Source organism: Sabethes cyaneus, chromosome 1 (assembly GCF_943734655.1).
Source record: "Sabethes cyaneus chromosome 1, idSabCyanKW18_F2, whole genome shotgun sequence".
Classification (NCBI taxonomy): domain Eukaryota; kingdom Metazoa; phylum Arthropoda; class Insecta; order Diptera; family Culicidae; genus Sabethes; species Sabethes cyaneus.
The window spans coordinates 100,435,712-100,454,195 of NC_071353.1; the positions used below are offsets into that span (position 1 = coordinate 100,435,712).

The 18,484-nt window shown below is 39.1% G+C and overlaps 2 protein-coding genes across 3 annotated transcripts in view; one reads left to right on the forward strand and one right to left on the reverse strand.

The window, feature by feature from the left end:
* The window catches only part of LOC128746021 (E3 ubiquitin-protein ligase highwire), an 85,165-nt gene that overhangs the window by 15,511 nt on the left and 51,170 nt on the right, over positions 1 to 18,484 (reverse strand). The window contains 8 exon segments of the mRNA XM_053843073.1: positions 61 to 248; positions 304 to 585; positions 649 to 827; positions 866 to 1,291; positions 1,426 to 1,517; positions 1,577 to 2,162; positions 2,220 to 2,777; positions 2,851 to 3,073. Of these exon segments, the coding sequence (XP_053699048.1) occupies positions 61 to 248; positions 304 to 585; positions 649 to 827; positions 866 to 1,291; positions 1,426 to 1,517; positions 1,577 to 2,162; positions 2,220 to 2,777; positions 2,851 to 3,073 (2,534 nt within the window).
* LOC128737730 (uncharacterized) overlaps positions 9,285 to 18,484 on the forward strand; it is a 38,299-nt gene continuing 29,099 nt past the window's right edge. The window contains exon 1 of one of the 2 annotated variants that reach the window (XM_053832439.1): positions 9,285 to 9,357. The gene's annotated coding sequence lies outside the window, so the exon portion shown is untranslated. Of the gene's footprint in view, positions 9,358 to 11,190; positions 11,556 to 18,484 lie in introns of those variants that run through there. The other variant, XM_053832431.1, reaches the window with a different exon arrangement.

Genomic DNA, 18,484 nt, shown 5'->3' on the forward strand with positions numbered 1-18,484 from the left:
ATAAGGCGTTGAAATGACCAATAAAAATAAGAATGCTGTAATTCATTGTATTCAACTAACCTCCATTGTAAGAATTTAGTTCAAGCAGAAAAAACGAATTCTCCTTCATTATAGTGAATAATTCGGAAGGAATCGTCGATTCAGCTCCAAAACCCAACATGACGTTAGATCCTCCATCTGCTTTATGTCCGCCATTATTCCCCTCATTATAATTAACGTTATTTGTTACTTTAGCAGAATTAACGTATCTAAAACAATGCTCCGTTATTCGAATGTATCATAATCATAATTTGAAACCATTACTTTTGTCGGCATTTTTCGCACATCAGGTACCAGCTGGAAACGCCTTGTCCGCCATCACCACAATTTCCAGCCCATCCTTCGCAGTAAACACCTATCGAATTGTAACCTTTTCCCTTGGCATACTTGCCACAGCCGGGATGTACGATCCTCATATGATACGTTACAGGAATCGGTAAAAATACATCACACAGCTCACACCAACAACCGTCTTCGACTTTTTTCTGAGTCACGCCTTTAGCATTGTATGCTTTTTCCTCACCCGGTTTGTTCGACTTCAATGAGCTACTGATTTAGGGAATAGATACGTTATTTTGGTTATACGTTAATTTTAAACATTACTCTAACACTCACAAATCATTTTCCTTATCGTTGGAATTTGTTTCAACTAGGTGAATGAAGTTGCAGCAAAGTTGGTCCCAAACATACACTAAACATCGTAATGCAGGCGGCAGAGCACTTGGTTGAGGAAACTCTCCATCTCTGTATGTTAAGATATCAGCCTGAGAAAGAATAAATGAAATAATCTTTTAGCTTTAATTAAAAACTACAGTACGAAACCTACATTTCTGTTGCGAAGCTTTCGATTATGGACACAACAATTTCCAATTTTAGCTAAAGTCTCCAACGTTGATGGACGTATGTTCAGATAAGTACCGGCGTTAGATATTTCTACTGAATGTCTTTGCAGTACTTTTTGTTCCCTTGTCAGCAGACGTTCATGAGGATTCCCAACTGGCATATTTTCGCTTTCCTTTTTCGATATGCTAGGGTGAAATTTTAGAAATGATGCACAAGCCATTGCATCGTGTACTAAACCTTCATGCCACAGAAAGGCCGAGAACACGGCTCGTAGTGTTTCAGCAATCGAAGGAGATAACGCTCTTTTGGGCAACTCTTTCGATTCAATTTTCAGCGATTTATTAAACGGTATTCCGGTAGAGTATGTACCTTCTGGGGGAGCTATAATGTTTTCTACCGATTTGCGTTCCTGAGAAATAGTAAAAAGTTATGCAAGTACATATCCCAAAATTACAATATTATGGGCCCTATTCTCACAGTCACCTGGGTGACTCCGCTCGCCTGGGTGACTGTACAAATCAAACAAGATCACGAAATACTTACTTCCACATTCTCATCCAATTTTAATGCCCCCTTGTTAGGTAAATGTTTCGATGCATCCGATTTCGTGCTGCTAGATGAATCACATCGCCGTACTGGAAATGAAAAATGAGTTATTTATCTGAAAATTGATCTGGCGAATAAGTATAAATACGAGAAAACATTTCTGGGCTGACGCTTCTACTGCGATCGAATGACCGATTACCGTTACTTCTCGGTTCGCATGTTTCGTTTTTCCGCTTTTTAGGCGACTCATTCTCCTCGAAGCTGTCTCCTTTAAGCCATTTTTGCAGAGCTTGCATCTTTTTAGCGCCACCACCGACAACACCGGCGATAGCCGCCCCAATGTTACTCTGGTTCAGATTACCGATATTAATATTCGGTGCATTGACGGAGCTTTCTTCAGAAGTTTCCGTTATCTGGAGCAGTTTAGCAGTCGCCAACTCCTCATCAATTGTAGATGATGCCTCGTCAGCAGGATGATCCGTCTTCATAAAATCAAAATAATCGATAGTATTCTCATTTTCTTCATTAGCATCAGAAGTTGTGGGACTGCTTTGATCTACCTGTTCCATCAAAGCTTTGGTGGAGCTCGATTCCAAAATGGGATGCAGCAACGTTTTGCCCAAATGCTGATTGTACTGTAAACACCAAGCTTCAGTGGGAAACCAACTCGAGGTGCAATGTTCGCGGATTGATTCTGTTGATAGTCGAACCCATAAGCCATCGTCATTTTCCATCTATAGGTACAAAATTACAATTACATCATTTTCAGCGCTAACCGATGTCAAACTTACCTCATCAATATAAGAAACTATACCGTTCAGTTTAACGATTCCGATTTGATCGGATTGCAACGTTGGATGCAGTCGAACTCGCAAGCCAGCGGAGTTTTTTGCAATGAACTTTCTCAACTTAGTCGGCGGTTGTACTTTCTTCAATGTGGTTTCTTGCGATAAAGGCGGCAAACCGGCATCGATTACATCTACTCGGTAAATTTCTTCCACACAAACGCCATCGATCGTTATAGTTAAGCTGTAGTTGCCCGGTACACTCGGAGTCCAGAATACACCGTAAGTGTTATTACCCAGATCGTTTGCGGTCAGGATCTCTGTGGTTTTATTTTGTATCGTATTACAATAGCGCAGCTCTTCAAATGAGTACGGTTGAAATGGTTTCATAGCGGTTATGGCTTTAAGACAGCTTTTTTCCTTCTCTTTAAACGTACACTCATAGCTCATTTTAGGAGGCAGTGCAGCACCTCCCAAATAGAGCGAATCATTGCGCGATTTCATATGTAGTTTCCTGTTGCTTTCGGAAATAATGTTACTTCCAAGTGAAGCCTTTACTTCGATCTAAAAAAAATATACGAAATGTATCATCCATTATTATTAGTTGTTTGGCTTAAGCCGGCGTGATATCGCTTACCTTAATTCCGGGCACAAAAATTTCATCTCCATACTGGTCTCGTGTTTCAATGATAAAATGGGAAGGCCAACCGCAACGTAGTGGCTCTTGTGACATTTTAATTTCACATTTATTCGGATCCAGGCGTGATTCCGGTTGCAGCCAGGCCGCCAACCGAGCACCGGGAGACCCTGCCGCCACATAGATGAAGTCCTTCAGAAATTGCTTTTCGTAGCTTTGCTCGCTATAAAAAAATATTAATTTAGGAAAAGATTAGTTACCGGCATCAATGGTTGATATAGGTATTCAACTATTTGATGTAGGTACGTATGTAAATATAAAGTGATCAGATTTTTTTTCTGGCTAAATACGATACACGATAAAACAATTAATCAACGTGGGTCATTTCCGGGACGCTTAATCATCCGGGACAAGTCATTAAAATGAGTCACGAATGGCCTGAAGTGTTAAAGTGACTATAATCAAACAAAAAATCTGATGGGTTGTGCACAAGACACGACCGCATGGGTGACGTAGGGCTACGTAAGTCTCTTCGTAGCGATAGTAGGATGTATCCATGTATGTAATAATACGATTCTTCATGTATACAACCTACATACGCAACGTTTATCAAAGTACTAATATAGTATACGTTAAATCCTTGGCAGAAAATGTCGCCCGTGACCAGAAAACTTATTCCCACCATTTGTTTTGTTGGTCGTCCGCAATGACGAAAAGTTCAACTTTTTCCTCGTTGCCTGTGTTATTATGGTATTAACTGGGCAAGAAAATATAATAAACCGATGTGTCACCAACGAAAGCCGCTGACCGACTGACGATGGGCAGTAAAAGGCATAGCAGCCAAAACCATATCGTTCACTGGCGGATGAGTCAGGGTGGCCACTTAATTTCAAATTCCCGGTTTTTCCCGGTTTATGTATGGTTTTCCCGACCGAAAATTTTTTCAACTGGTCGGATTATTTGAGAAACCGTTTTGAGGTCTCGATAAAGACAATTGCACAATTTAAATAATTTAAGATTAGATCGTTTAGAAATGGGGCAATTCATTTTGGCGATAACGGTGCTCTCAGTCGGATATGCAAGTTTTTGACTGCGTTATGTTGCTTGTAAACAGTTCTGCTTGATTGATATTTTTTGTAGTCTAAAACTAATGTGGTTCCGAAATATTTATCATGCAAGAGGAGAAAATAAAAATGATTGACACAGTCAAAGCCAAAATCCATCGGCGTCAACTCAGGCGCAGGCAAAACTGCTGGATTATCCCAAAGGTATAGTGGCGTGAGTTATCAAAAACTTTTTAACAAAATATGTTAGAAAATTTTCACGACTGCCTGCAAAGTGCATAGCAAACGTGAAACCAACCAAGTGAAACCCTTGATCGTCAACTGCGGGTAAAGATCATTCAGAAAGTTTTTTTTTCGGAAAGTTAAGGCTAATACCAATATCTCAGATTGATTTGGAGAAAAAACTGAAGATGGCTGCTACTCTGTACGGCGAATTTGGAAGGCTACGGGTGGTACCGAGCAAATGACCAGAATTCGGGCATGTAAGTTGTACGACTAGGTGCTGACGAAGCGCGATAGATCATGGATGTGAAACTTATGCGAAAGTCGATTACAACCAATTATCGGGGGTCAAGTTTTTCAAAGCTCCTACTCGCGGGATGGTTCTTAACGGATGCAAGTTTGTTTTAGCGGATAAGTTCGTGAAAAAATGTTTGATTTGGCTATAGGGATCAGTTCCTGCGGCAAGAAAACCTAAACTTTTGACTAAAATTGTGACGTGTAATATCATACGAAATTTGGTTTGAAATTGATATGTTGATGTTTTTGAAAAACAAGAATTCAGGTAAATTGCGAAAAAAATATTCCGCGAATTTTCCCTTTCTTACTTTTGAAGAAAAAGATCATCTAGAGCAGTGGTGGCCACGGTACAAGCAAAATGCGGGCTAAATCAGATCTTCTCAATAGATCCGCGGCCTGAAATGGCTTCTGACATTCATAAATTCGACCTATAATTCCCATTCACCATCCATCAAACCAGTCCGCGGACCGCAAGGACCATATTTAAGAGCCGCATGCGGCCCGCGGGCCGCAGTTTGGACATCACTGATCTAGAGCAAAATGATCGACCTTAATTTTTTCTATGAGTGATTTAAATGATTTATTTCAATTTTCAATCTGAGTTAGATGCGAAAAATGAAAAAGAGAAGTTAGACTATTCGTTTCCTGGCACTGCTCTGGATAAATATTTTTGCATGAAAATCAAATTTTGAGTTCAATTTCATGAAAAAATATTCATTTGTGTGCTCTACAGATGTTGGCCGAAGGAAAACAATGTTTTTCCGCTGATGAAACAAAAAACCAACGTTTGGAAAAGTTTCGATCTAACGGAGGCTGCAATACACCAGCGCAAAATAGGAAAGGTGACAATTGAGAATATTCCTTACCGAAACACAGATTGAAGATAATATGGTTATGTTAGGTACTGTTGTGCTAATTTCATGGATTCGAGCTTCGCGCTTTTGCCCCACGGTATTCGCACTTTTGCCCCGCTAGTGGGATAAAAGTGCGAATCGGCACTTGATCAGAAGAACGAAGAATTTATTTTGCATAACACTATTATTCCAGATGATTTATAGTTGAATGTGAAGACATTGAGTTACTGCATCACTATAAAATATATTTTGTTGTTGTCCTTCTTTATATCTAACGAAAATTGATGACAACTTCAAACGTCGTACTTATGCCCCGCCCTACTCTATGACCCTTCACAGTTTCCACCAATCGTAGTAAGCTGGTTTTTATTGTGATTGGTCATAGTCCAAAGTCCACACCAACATTTTCAAACGCGTTCAAACTGTTCGAACCGCAAGTAAACTGCCCATCAACTGATAACCACTTTAGCCTTCCAACGTGCACAGCGAACACAATTGTTAACTATGGTTCGTCCAACTAATTGGCAGCGATAACAGCGTGCCGGCTCCCGATATCAAAGAGATCCGGCGAGAAATTCGTCAGCTAAAGAATAATAGAGCCGTCAGAAAGGACCGACGCCCGGCTCTACAAAAAGGGCCAAAAGCCGCTTGCAACTGCACTTTATTGGATAATTTTTAGGATTTAGGAGAAGGAGAAACTACCGGAGGAGTGGAAGGAAGGTGTTGTCTGTCCCATCTACAGAAAGGGCAACCGGCCAGATTGCTATAATTACCGCGGAATCACGTTGGTCAACGCCGCCTACAAGGTGCTCTCCCAGATTTTGTTGCGTCGTTTATCCTCAATAGCAAGAGAATTCGTAGGGCAGTATCAGGCAGGTTTTATAAGGGTCCGTGCTACTACGGATCAAATTTTTACTCTTCGACAAATCCTTCAGAAATGTCGAGAGTACAACGTGCCCACACATCATATTTTCGTGGATTTCAGAGCAGCATACGATACAGTTGAACGAGAACAGCTATGGCAGATAATGCACGAGTGCCGTTTTCCGGACAAACTGACGCGGCTGATCGAAGCTACTCTGGAGCGAGTGATTTGCTACGTACGCGTTTTTGGGACACTCTCGAGTCTTTTCGAACCGCGCAGAGGGTTGCAGCAAAAGGATGGACTGTCCTGTCCCAAGTAGCACACGTTATCACAATTGAGTCGCAGCGGCTGATATGCGACAAATTTAAATGTAAAACTTCGGTTACAGTAACCTAAAATATAACAGTTGTGTAACCGAAATAGCGCAACTTATGTAACTAAATCTGGTTGCATTAACAGTTACTCAATAACCAATATGTAACATGTATAGTTACAAAATGGTTACTATTGAAGTTACACATAAACTGTAAATTGACTTTCAATTGGTGGCAAATTAGTTATCTTGTAACTTTTATTGCATAGCGAAAATGTAGCAGGTTTATTATTTCAATCTATGGCTGTCAACGTCAAGCAGTAAATTTAACTGTTGAATATAGAAGAGTGTATAAATTATTATTTCAACACAAATTTTAATGCAGTTTCAAATTTATGGTGAAATGCATGATTCTAGCTTTGAAAAATTCACGCGCTCTTATTTAATATAGCTTTTCGTTACTTACTTCTTTGAAAAATTGATGTTTTGTAAATCAAATATAAAAATTTAAATTTTAATTTTTTGATTTTTTAAATTTATTCTTAGCAATAATGAATTAGTGGAGCATTCACCTAGAAACCATTAAAAATCAAGTTGTTTTCGCTATCACTTCTATCACAGTAAAATTCATAGCCATTTTGCCTTTGGTTCTAACTACTACACCATCGTCCTTGAAGTTTTGTATCGTTTTCGGCATATTGCATGAAATGATTTTAAGCAGCCATTGTTCATTGTTCACATTGTTGATATCGGGAAAAGGTATTTTTTAGTGATTGTTGTGAAAAGAAAGTGTTAATTTAATATCAAAGAATAGTTTCAGTTTGAATAAAACAGTTACCACCAGTGTTAATCATAGAAGGTTACATTTCAGTTACATTCTAGTTGTACGTAACCTTAGCCTTCGACCTGGTTACGGTATCGGTTATACGGTAACCAATATTAAATCTGTTGTAGTCACTTATTTCTTATGTCGTCATTTTTAAGTTACACTGTAACCTATTTTCATTGCCGGTTTCGTTTCGATGTAACTTGATCGTTTTGACGTTTGAGAATAATCATCATTTGTTCATCATCATCATCATCAACTCCTAGCCTTCGCAGACGACCTCGACATCATTACTAGAAACCTTGGGACGGCGAAGGCAATCTACGCCAGACTAAAAACGGAGGGTAGGAGGATAGGGTTACAAATCAATGCGTCGAAAACCAAATATATGGTAGGAAAAGGCTCCAGAGAAAGCAACTTTTACCTCCCACGGGCAGTGACTATTGACGGCGTTGATGAGTTCGTATATTTGGGTACGAGTAAGGAGATCCAACAACGCATTCAAGCTGGAAATCGAACCTACTTTTCCCTCCGCAAGACGCTTCAATCTAAGAGCATACGCCGCCGCACAAAGCTGACGATGTACAAAATGCTAATCAGACGGGTAGTCCTCTACGGACTTGAGACAGTAACTTGGCTTATGGAAGACATACGTGCACTAACCGTATTTGAACGAAAGGTGTTGCGGACTATTTTTGGCGGAGTATAAACGGAAAGCGGAGAGTGGCGGAGGCGTATGAATCACGAGCTACAGGCACTGCTTGGAGAGATTTTTATCGTACAGCTGGCGAAAGTTGAGAGACTACGGTGGGCCGGTCAGGTCGCAAGGATGCCGGATGGCTGTGTAGTGAAATCCGTTCTCTTCAAGAACCCCACCGGCACCAGGAATAGAGGGGCGCAACGTGCACGATGGCTCGACCAGGTTGAAGCCGACTTACGTGTCTCGGGACGCGCAACAAATTGGCGACGAGCAGCCTAAAATCGAGTACAATAGAGAGGAATACTCGATACGGCAAGAGCCACCCCGGCTCTCGGCAGCTAAAGTAAATAAGTTGTTTTGTTTTAGCTCATCAAGCACCTTCTACTGTACTGTGAAAACTTTGTCTGTGACAAGTTTGAATAATGCACAAGTACATGAATATCAGAAGGAAAAATTAAATTAATATCCAATAATTAGATGCACTGATGGAAACTCAAATGACGCAATTAGATTTCATTCGACGCATTGCTGGTGAGATTGTTCTGTTTTCCCCCATATATGCTCCATTTCATTTTATTTTTAATATTATTTTCACGATATGAAAAGAATATTAAAAATAAAATGAAATATTACTGGGTACAAGAACACGTGAGCTTTTGCGCATCCTCTTAAAGTAGGTGTTCAACTAACGTACCTACCCATTTCTATAATCGTAAGGATGGCCAGGTGTATGGTGTACTTACGGTTATACCACAGACTAACAGACGTAACACTTCGATCAAATTTTCTAATAAAACATCGTTTCAATGACACCCCTAAAACTGAAGCAAAAAAAAAACACTAGCATCACCTGGTGCAGTCTTCGCGCTACGCAGAGCAGCTCGCTAAAAATTTAGCAATGTTATAAATTTACTTGTATATTATCTGACAACAGCGCCAGCGCGAGTGAGCGGCGTCTCGCGCAGCGACTGTTGTTTGAGTGTTGGCTTGTGAACATTTGAAATGATCGTTTTTATTGGCAATGGAATGAGGCTTCAGTGTTACGTCTGTTAGTCTGTGGTTACACCATATTAGCCACCCATGATGTGTCCGGTTGTCTAAAACGTGTTCGTTCATCAGCGGTAGTCAACGACACCTAGCTTTAGTGATGTCTCGGAGCGCATAGATAGCACCAATACAAATCAATACTAGCACTACTCGAGATAAAAAAAGACGTAAGAATTTAAAATAAAAATTTTTAACACTAAATTTCAAATTAAAAAATTACACATATTTTGGCAACTTTTTGAAAAGTTCTGTTTGTTCTTAAAGTAAGAGATCTCGGGTGTAAACAAAAGTAAATACTTTTCAAAGCGTATATAAAATGGTATGTAATTTCGATTATATTTTTGTATATTTATGTTTTGGCAGGTATATGATAAAATCTATAAGCGTCACCGCCCAGCTAGCTTCGAGGTACGATGCTGGTCTAACAAAGCCAGTCGTCGTATGTTCGAATCTCGGCTAGGCGGTGCTTGCTAGTTAGAGTCAGTAGGATTGTTGCACTGGCCCCGTAATTTTCCTGTACTCTAACAGCCGGCTGCGAAGTCTGTCGATAAAGAAGGGTAATGTCTAAAGACGGTATAAACCCATGGCTTTGCATGATAAAATCTTCATTTTAAAATAGGCCCACTTCAGATCAAAATTTGACCAGCACCATTTCAAATGATTTATTGTGTATATTTATATTGTAGAAACGCAAAACGTTAAATTTCATACTAGAGGTAACTGATTTCGAATTCTCATAGTTTGAAACCAGTTTTATATGCGCTGGAATCGAAACGGTGACGTGTGTTTCTCGCACAAACATCGTAACAGAATAAAAAATGAATTCACAAGTGCATATGAATACGAAAGAGACAACGTCCAGTGTAGAGCTACGCGTAAAGTCAAATCCATTCATTATTTTTTTTATAACTTCACAACCTATGTTGTTGGCTTTTCAGTGGGGTCATGCTCATGATTCTTTAGTTGATGGTGTTGGCGGATGTCGAGAGCCGACGTACCAACACTTGTGCACAAGTGTACGAAATTGTAGAAACAAATCGTTAAAACTTAAATATTGGTCACTCTAAGCATTGGTGTTCCTTTAGCTTTATTGGTTTGAAAAACGAAAAAAAAAACAAAACAAAAAAACACAACAGGCTTCAGAGAAGCCCATCCTTTCGTTCTGCCTGTGTCGACGGTGGAGAATGATTCATACGATCTAGTGATAAAGCAACTTGTCTGTTTGTCTAGCTGCTGGTTAGTTCCTACTCCCTACCCAGTACGCATGAAAAGAAGAAAGGGGAGAAACGTGTCTGCCGCATAATGAATAGATTTGATAGTATAGCTTTGGTTTAAATAGTTGGCTTCTCGCTTCTCTATATGAAACGAAGAGCATAAGTGATCTATGTATGTACCTCACATATGTAGATATGTAGAATCGAAGCTCTGTGAATGTCTAAATACAAAATCGGGAGCTCAGGCACTTGCAGTAGTTTAAAATTACACAATATAGTGCACTTAATATTTTCTTGTCAAATGCACAACTACGATAGTGCAATTATTTTATTGAGCAGATTTTATTTGAATTAATATTTATTCTGATTCGAATTGATTCGTTTATTTTATCTCTTCATGTATCTTAATTTAAGATTTCGAAAGTAGCATAGGTCATTAAAGCTTAACATGCTACTTGTTAATTCTAAAAACTTAGCTATTAGTTCTGTTAGGCTTCATCGAGAATGTCATGGGTTAGTTTGAATTCCCACAGCACATCCATACCAATAAATTATCAGTAGGTATCGTAGGTATAGAGAAAGAAACGTTCATGTTTTTCGTCACCGTTGTGTAACGTCAAGTACGATAATCGACGGGTCACAACATTCCCGATAAATAATATCATTTTTGAATTAGATGCAGGTTAGAAGATACAAATTGAAACAATTACAGTTCGATGGTGTTTGGTTGACGTAATCTCGAAAAGTAGATGTAGATAATGTATAAACAGCTAAACTGTCTGCTGGATTTTTATCGAAGCTGAACGTGACACCAACGTTTCATTCCGAAGTTGACTGGTGATGTTGATCCAGCTTTATGCAGCTGTGGAGAGAGCAGGCCGCTCTTAGCGGTTCTTCACTCGCGCAACCGAGTTTCAACTCAGTTCGCTTTGTCGTACGGTCGTAAGCGCATAGAAACCGACTCCGGTTACTCGTCGTCTCTGTTCGGTCCGTGGGAAACGTTTGTGTCAGAAAAATAAAGAAACAATCAAAATACATAGGCGAATGAAAATGAGTGAAGGACTGGGATAGGCCTCGAAAGTCACTGTCAATGGATGTCGCTGCACATACCTACATTTTTGAACCAGTGCAGTTCTTTTAGATGGTATTCTATTGAAAGCAAATGAATCGAGTCTAATTAAAAAAGTGCTATTCTGAGTTACTATAATAAGTGAGCTAATAGTGAAGGTATTAAATGTGGTAACGATCGTGAAGTGATGGAAAAAAGATAGACGTACTGCTTGCCACCTTCAATACGGGTTTGGTGAGTATTCGTTTATGTCATCAATCCCGTTATTGATACTTGGTTAAATCAATTGAATTAATTCCACTTTGAGTACAACTTGTCGTGAAGTAATTATCCGGAATACAGAGAACAGAAGCGGTACAGAGCTGCGCAAAAGCTGTTTTCTGAGACCGAGATAGAAAGATCAGAAGTCCATTAAAACCAGTACCACTTAACTGTGCGGTTCTTCTCATTCAATACTGTACAAAGTTAGAGAACACAACGGAACGGAAAATTAGTACGTATACTACACAGTCGCGAGACGAAAAGAAATGAATGAAAAAAATAAACAACACTAGAGGAGACGCATAATTGAAATTTATAAATTTGTCACCGGAAATCGTTGGCTGGCTGCAGGCCGTATGCGTCGAACTGCGTTATTGGTGTGGATAGATCATAACGTGCGGCAGCGCTTGAGTTTTTTTTATACCTACGCAGAATAAATTAAAATTTTACCAAATTTTCAAGTGTGCAGACCACAAATAAGCGTACTATTTTTAATTCTTGCTTTGTTATTTTTTTGTTTTGCCATCGAAATAAAAATACCAAAACTACACATCGCAAGTCGATTATTCAGCTTCAATGGTTCAAAATACTTCAAAATTGTTAGTATAAAAATATACATTTTGCTTTTGAACAATACAGGTCGGACTCGAATATATACAGATTCAATTATATATGATTTGATAATATACAATATTATATCGATTATATAGTAAAAATTATACTTCAAATATAATTTATTTTCAGTAAAATTTTTGTTATTTTTTTATCATATGATAATTTCGACATTAAGGTGAAAGTTAAATGGCTATTTTTGCGATTTTTCTAATTTTTGTGAGGCAAAAAATAATGATGGCAAAAAATTACATAAATCGAAAGCAATTTTTTGCCTATTAACTTTCTTTTACCTGTAATGAAACGTATATTTCTGGCAAAGAAACGGATATTTCTAGTTCGTCTTTACCAAAAATGGATGTAACTAAAAACAAAGTACCATGCGTCTCTATTACATTTTAGTAACTTCATTACTTTAAAAAATTGTATTTTAAAAAACTAAAAAAATACAGGTCACCAATGTTTTATGTTATAACAAATGCTCGCGCTGATGCTGTTGAAGGCGCTTCAGAACTTTTTGCAAACTTTTTCGGTAATGTCGAACTCGAATACCTCTCTAGCTCATTCTTCGGACGAACATAGTGATTGGATGAGCAGTATACTGGCATCAGTCGCATTTGCTTGTAACAAAGCTGAAAACATTCAAAATATTGAAAACTACTGTACGATTTCCATTTTAAGCTGTCTTCCCAAAGTTCAGGGAGAAGAGTGGTACAACCTGCGGTTCCGACCGACCGGTTTGACCGATCGCCTTTGTCAGCATTAGTGGTGTTAGCTCGTTGAATTTTGTGCTACCATCGGATGTTCCTCATGGCAGCCATCTTGGGCCCTTAATGTTAATTCTCTTCTTTAATTTTCTGTGTAGGAGACTGCGTCCTTCTAAGATTATGTTCGCAGACGATTTAAAGGTATATCGAGAAAACAAAACCTCACTTTTGCGCTTTCCAGGAAGATATTCATTCTCTTTTACGTTGGTGTACATTGAAAGGTATGCAAATTAATGCCTCAAAATGCTTTTTTTATTGTTTATTAATTAAAAGTCGATAGATTTCTCTATCCTAGTGATATCCTATCCTCTATCCCTAAGAACTGCTACCTAGAATTCTAAATCGAGTTTTCAGCACGTTGCGGCTGACGTCAAAGTCGAAGTAGGGCACGAAATGGTTGAAATTGCGTTGTAAGCCGGTTATAGTACCGAAGGTGCAGTAATTAGTTCGCCAGTGCGGTAATGCATGAAGGAAGTGTTCCGCGTTAAGCGAGACAGAGTTAAGATGTCGAGTCTTTATAGAATCCACGGGCAGTCCATCTGGGATGTCAGAAAACCTGATATGAAGACAGCTCTAGTTACGTCACCACGTGTTTGCAAGGTGTCCAAGTTGATTAATCTGTAGCGCTGTTCGTTGCTTGGTAACCGGAGCGAATCGTCGAAAACGAACGAAACATGCTGTTTGAAAGTCTTTCTAGAGTCGTGTAGTATTCCAAGATCTTTGGCGCAATCTACACGGCGTAAAAGTACACTTGATTGTAGGTTATTAAATATTATAGGATTAAGCTTTCTCGAGAACGTAATCATTGCACATTTATCGGGGTTTAGTACCAAACAATTGTGTTTGTACCGTCCTGCGAATATCAACAGTTGATCCAATTTAATACTACTATGTGTATTTTATTCACGACAGATACGTATTTCGCCTACGACTTGCAGGCTTCCTCAGTGTCTGTTTTCGAACTCCAAAAACTTCAGTGTTAGAGTGTCCGATGAGTCGTTGACTATCGAGAATAGTTTCAAGTCGTCGGCGAACACAAGCTGAAGACCTTTGAGCATTAAGTTTAAGGAATAAATAAGGAAAACCAACGGTCCGAGATGGCTACCTTGTGGGACTTCAGGAAATGCGGTGAAAACCGGTAAGACGAACCCGTATCTGCTTTGACAAGCGAGTGGTCGTGGGTTCGAATCAGGCCATTCGATGTCAAGTGACTTTAGCATGTGTTGATTCTCAGGCCCCTCATTACCCTTCCTTCATGCTCAATTCTATATGACCCTCATAAAAGCACTCTTGACAGTGCAAAGAGCCACTCTTATAGTTTAATGTACTGGTCCGCCTCGCCAGGGATGGCTGTAATTGGAGACAGTACTGGCATTGAGGAGCAAGGTAGGTAAAGTAGATAGCATTGAAGGAAGGGTAAACCCCACTATACGCAAACACGCAAAAAATTAATAAGTATAAGCTCATTCATTAGCGATTATAGCAAAAAACGCAGTGCATATTATACAGCAAACAACCGGGTGATATCATAATAGATTAACGAAACTGGACGCAGTGATGAGTTCATATAGGAAAAAAAAGATGAACCCATCAATCATTAATGAGATGATTCGACAGATACGATTTAAACCTGAGAGAGAGAAGCCAGCTCAGTGACAGAGTGATTGTTTTCGTTTTCATCTTCTTCTTATATTTGATGCAGACAATTCAAATAGTACCATTCAAGTCAGCATGTTTGGGTTTGTGAGGGGTTTGAAATTTCATCACAAATAAATACTTCCCCTGTTTTATTCAATCAAACTAGCTCGGTTTGCAGTGACAGTTCATACCCGGTTTCCACTGACAGTTCGATGCACAAAAACAACCCCAGCTGGCTCCTTTCTCTCAGATTTAAACCATTGGTATTGGCCTTCCAATACTCAGTTTTTCCAGTTTTAAGACAGCGATCTGATGATTCTGCTTGTCAAAAGCGGCGAAGAGGTCCGTGTAGATGACGTCTGTCTGAGAACGGTCGTCAAAGCAATTCGTTGCGTACGTAGCGAGTGTTAGTAAGTGTTAGTAGTGTTAGTGTTAGTGTTAGTGAGGTGTTGCTGGACGAACGAGGAAATTGGCACGATCACAACGAGCTCGAAGAGTTTCGATAATACACATAAGGCAGCGATCCCTCTGTAGTTGTCTATGGTTCTTTTGTTCCCCTTCTTATATACTGGAAACATGTAAACGGATTTCCAAGCTGAAGGAGCTAATCGATGAGTTTTGGAGCAACTAGGGCATCGATACAGTTATTTAGAAAGACTGAAGGTACGGCATCCAGCTTACTAGAAGTTGAGCTTTTTAGCTTCAAAGCAGCCTGCTTGATCGTAGAATTGTCAATAGTCAGGTTAGTGAGAGAATCGCCGAGATTTGGAACGCTGCCTAGAGCAGTAGGTACTTCTGTTTCGGACAGTCTTTCATCGACGCTAGGGAATTTCCACGAGAACAGTTGACAAACCATATCCAATTTGATCGCAGTGTTGTTTTAGAGGAAAATGGCTGATGGAAGACAGTTGTCTTTCCGTTGAACATATTTGCAGAACGACTACGCTTAACGTTGTTTAACTATTTGCGAAAACAGTATCGGCTTAACATTTTGTAGCGCTTGTTGAGAACCAGATAGTGGTTTCCCAGTGATTGGGTTTGATATTGTTGTTGCAGTTGAAAAGCGTAATAATCGACGTGCGACATTCGGTTTTATTCTTGTTCTGTGTGTCGCAACTACGACGCACGTGGTGCGCTGTGATCGCACATTGATGCGCTATACAGCGCACCTAGGGCTGTCGGTATTGGGCGCTTTTGGTGAAAACCGGTATTTCGGCATTGGCGTAGAAAATACCGGTAATACCGGTAAAAAACCGGTATTGGCAGATTATTCGAAATCAAGAGAAATGTCGATGTTTTTCAGTAAATCTTTTCGTTTCGAAACTTTAGCTTCAGTATTGTTGCTTAGCAAAGTAGAATTTAAGCAGATATAATACTCTTAGCGATTTAGTTCCCTTACTAGAACGAATTTTATTGCCTACACTTCCAACAATTGAAAAAACTTCCGCTTTCATCGATGTCTGGCGAACGGCTCTAAGCACATCAGGAATTTTCCTTCCATTTCTTCAAATTTATAGTAGGGAAACCCGCCTTTAATTATTTACTAAATATCTTGTATTGTAGCTTCCAGCATAATTAATACCCCGGTCTCCTACAGCCTCTCAACAATTTTTTCTCTATCACCAAACCGAAACTCCTGCATAACGTCATCCTCTTCATCATCGTTCACAAATACCTTCTCTTCTTTGTTATCAATCCCACTATTCGAAGATAGTGAGATGCAGATGGCATTTCCTTGTTTAATCATTGTATCACTCAAAAGACTTGAAAAATATTCCAAATTCTTTACTGGCAGATCCTTTGATGGCAAGAATGCTCAAAAAGCACAAAGATCCCCGTATTCTGATCAGAATCCGGCATCGTCGAAACAAATAAATGAAGCTAACTTTCCCTTACCTTCGCTTCATACTGAAGCGACTTGTTTCGTTTGTTGAACAGAACGTTTCAAGCAAGTTTCAGCTGAAGCTACTGACTGTGTCAAATGACGACGATTGACAGTCAGGCACCATTTGTCGATGTTGTGTAGATTAATCATAATATGCGTTAAATTGTAGGAAATGTTACTCAAAATCAATTCAATTGCATTCAAAGTCTAGGCTGACCTTTTTCTGACTATTTGATAGAGAAATACAAATGAAACATTAAAACCGGTCGTCATGATGAAGTGAAAATCGTTTCAATGACGCTGATTGAAGCCAGTTTTGAAACGAAGCGGCGCTGCTTCTGTTGAAACTGAAGCTTCATTACTTCATTGTTGAATAACAATTTACTATTGTAAGTGACGTTTCTGGGCCCTGATCTTGTTTCCTAAATTCGTTATTTGAGAGCTTCGAATAATTTGGTGGCTTTTGAATACGCGACGTATGGCTCATACAATAAAACATTTTTACAGCAAAGTTACTCTACTGTACCTTAAACGGGTTCAAGAGGTATAATTATTTGACCCACAATTTCACTCTCTTCATTGTTAGTAGTCGAAGAATCTCATCGGCATTAACACCAAGTTGCTTTTCTAAGAGTATATTTTCTTTTATCAAATTTAGTTCTTATTCGAATAAGGAATTGGAAAAAACAAGCAGATTAGAAGATACCGGAAATACCGGTTTTTTGCTTTTCCAAAACCGGTATTTCGGTATCCAAAAATTGGCCGGTATTATCGGTTTCGGTACTACCGGTACTACCGGTTAGACAGCCCTAAGCGCACCACGTACGACGTAGTTGCGACACACAGAACAAGAATAAAACCGAATATCGCGAGTCGATTATTACGGGTTTCAACTGCAACAACAATACCTTGGGTACCTCCTCAAAACCTCCTCCTTTTTTTTCGCTTTGAACACTGCTCACACTTGCAGGAAATCTACTTGCGAACGTACGTGTGATAAAAGAAAAAATGCTTCCCTCTCTTTTTATCTTACGAAAAATCATGCACCGCCGATAGAATAAACATCAACACAAATGTACATGGCATATGCATACGGATAATATGCAAGAAATATCTCTATATATGTATGCCATCACATAAAAAGAAAATAAAAGGTAGGTAATTCTCCCAAAGCGCAACTTATGGTAGAAATGTGCAAAATAAAATCTTTCCCTGCATTCCACCTTGATAAGCAAATCAAACATCCGAGTTAAGAATTTAGGTAATTTAAGTAGAGCTATTGGCAGCTGACTCGCAACTACCGTTTACAGATCAACTGGTAAAGGAGTTGCCCTACTCCTCTCTAAGCGTAATCGACAGATTGGTTGGCGGTTCAATTCTAACCGAAGAAGAAAAATAACAAAAAAACAATCTTGAGAAACCTCAATAAAGTATAAGGATAACAGAGAGGGAAGATAAAAAAAGGATGCATATGAGTGGGTCAGAAGGAAAGGGGTGTAAGTGACAAAAAGTGAATTTCGAGAAAATCAGCTCCAAAGTTAACATCATCTAGAAAATTCGTCAGGTCAAATAATACAAAACTAATGACGCACTATGGTTGTGTTAACATTTCTATATTAAATTCTATTGAAATCTTGGAAAAGCACTTTGATTTTCGGAATTTATAAAACATTTTTGAAAATGTTATTTGCACTTACACCCCTTTCCTTCTAAGTTATGCACTTGTATCCCTTTCATTCCAAGCGATTATAAGGAATTACTACTTAGAGTGAAAAAGGTGCAAGTGCATATCTTGGAATCATATTACAATCATCTTCATTGAAAGGTAGGTTAGTGGGCAGGCACAGTATCATTGGCTCGAGTAGCACGTTCCTCACAATCATGTGGAAGATTTGTGCTTGGGCAGGCACAAGCAGTTCAGGATTTTCTCGCTACGTGGTGCTAGTGCATATGTAATATTCTTGTATAGTCTGTATCTTACGCTACTAACTATTTAGAAA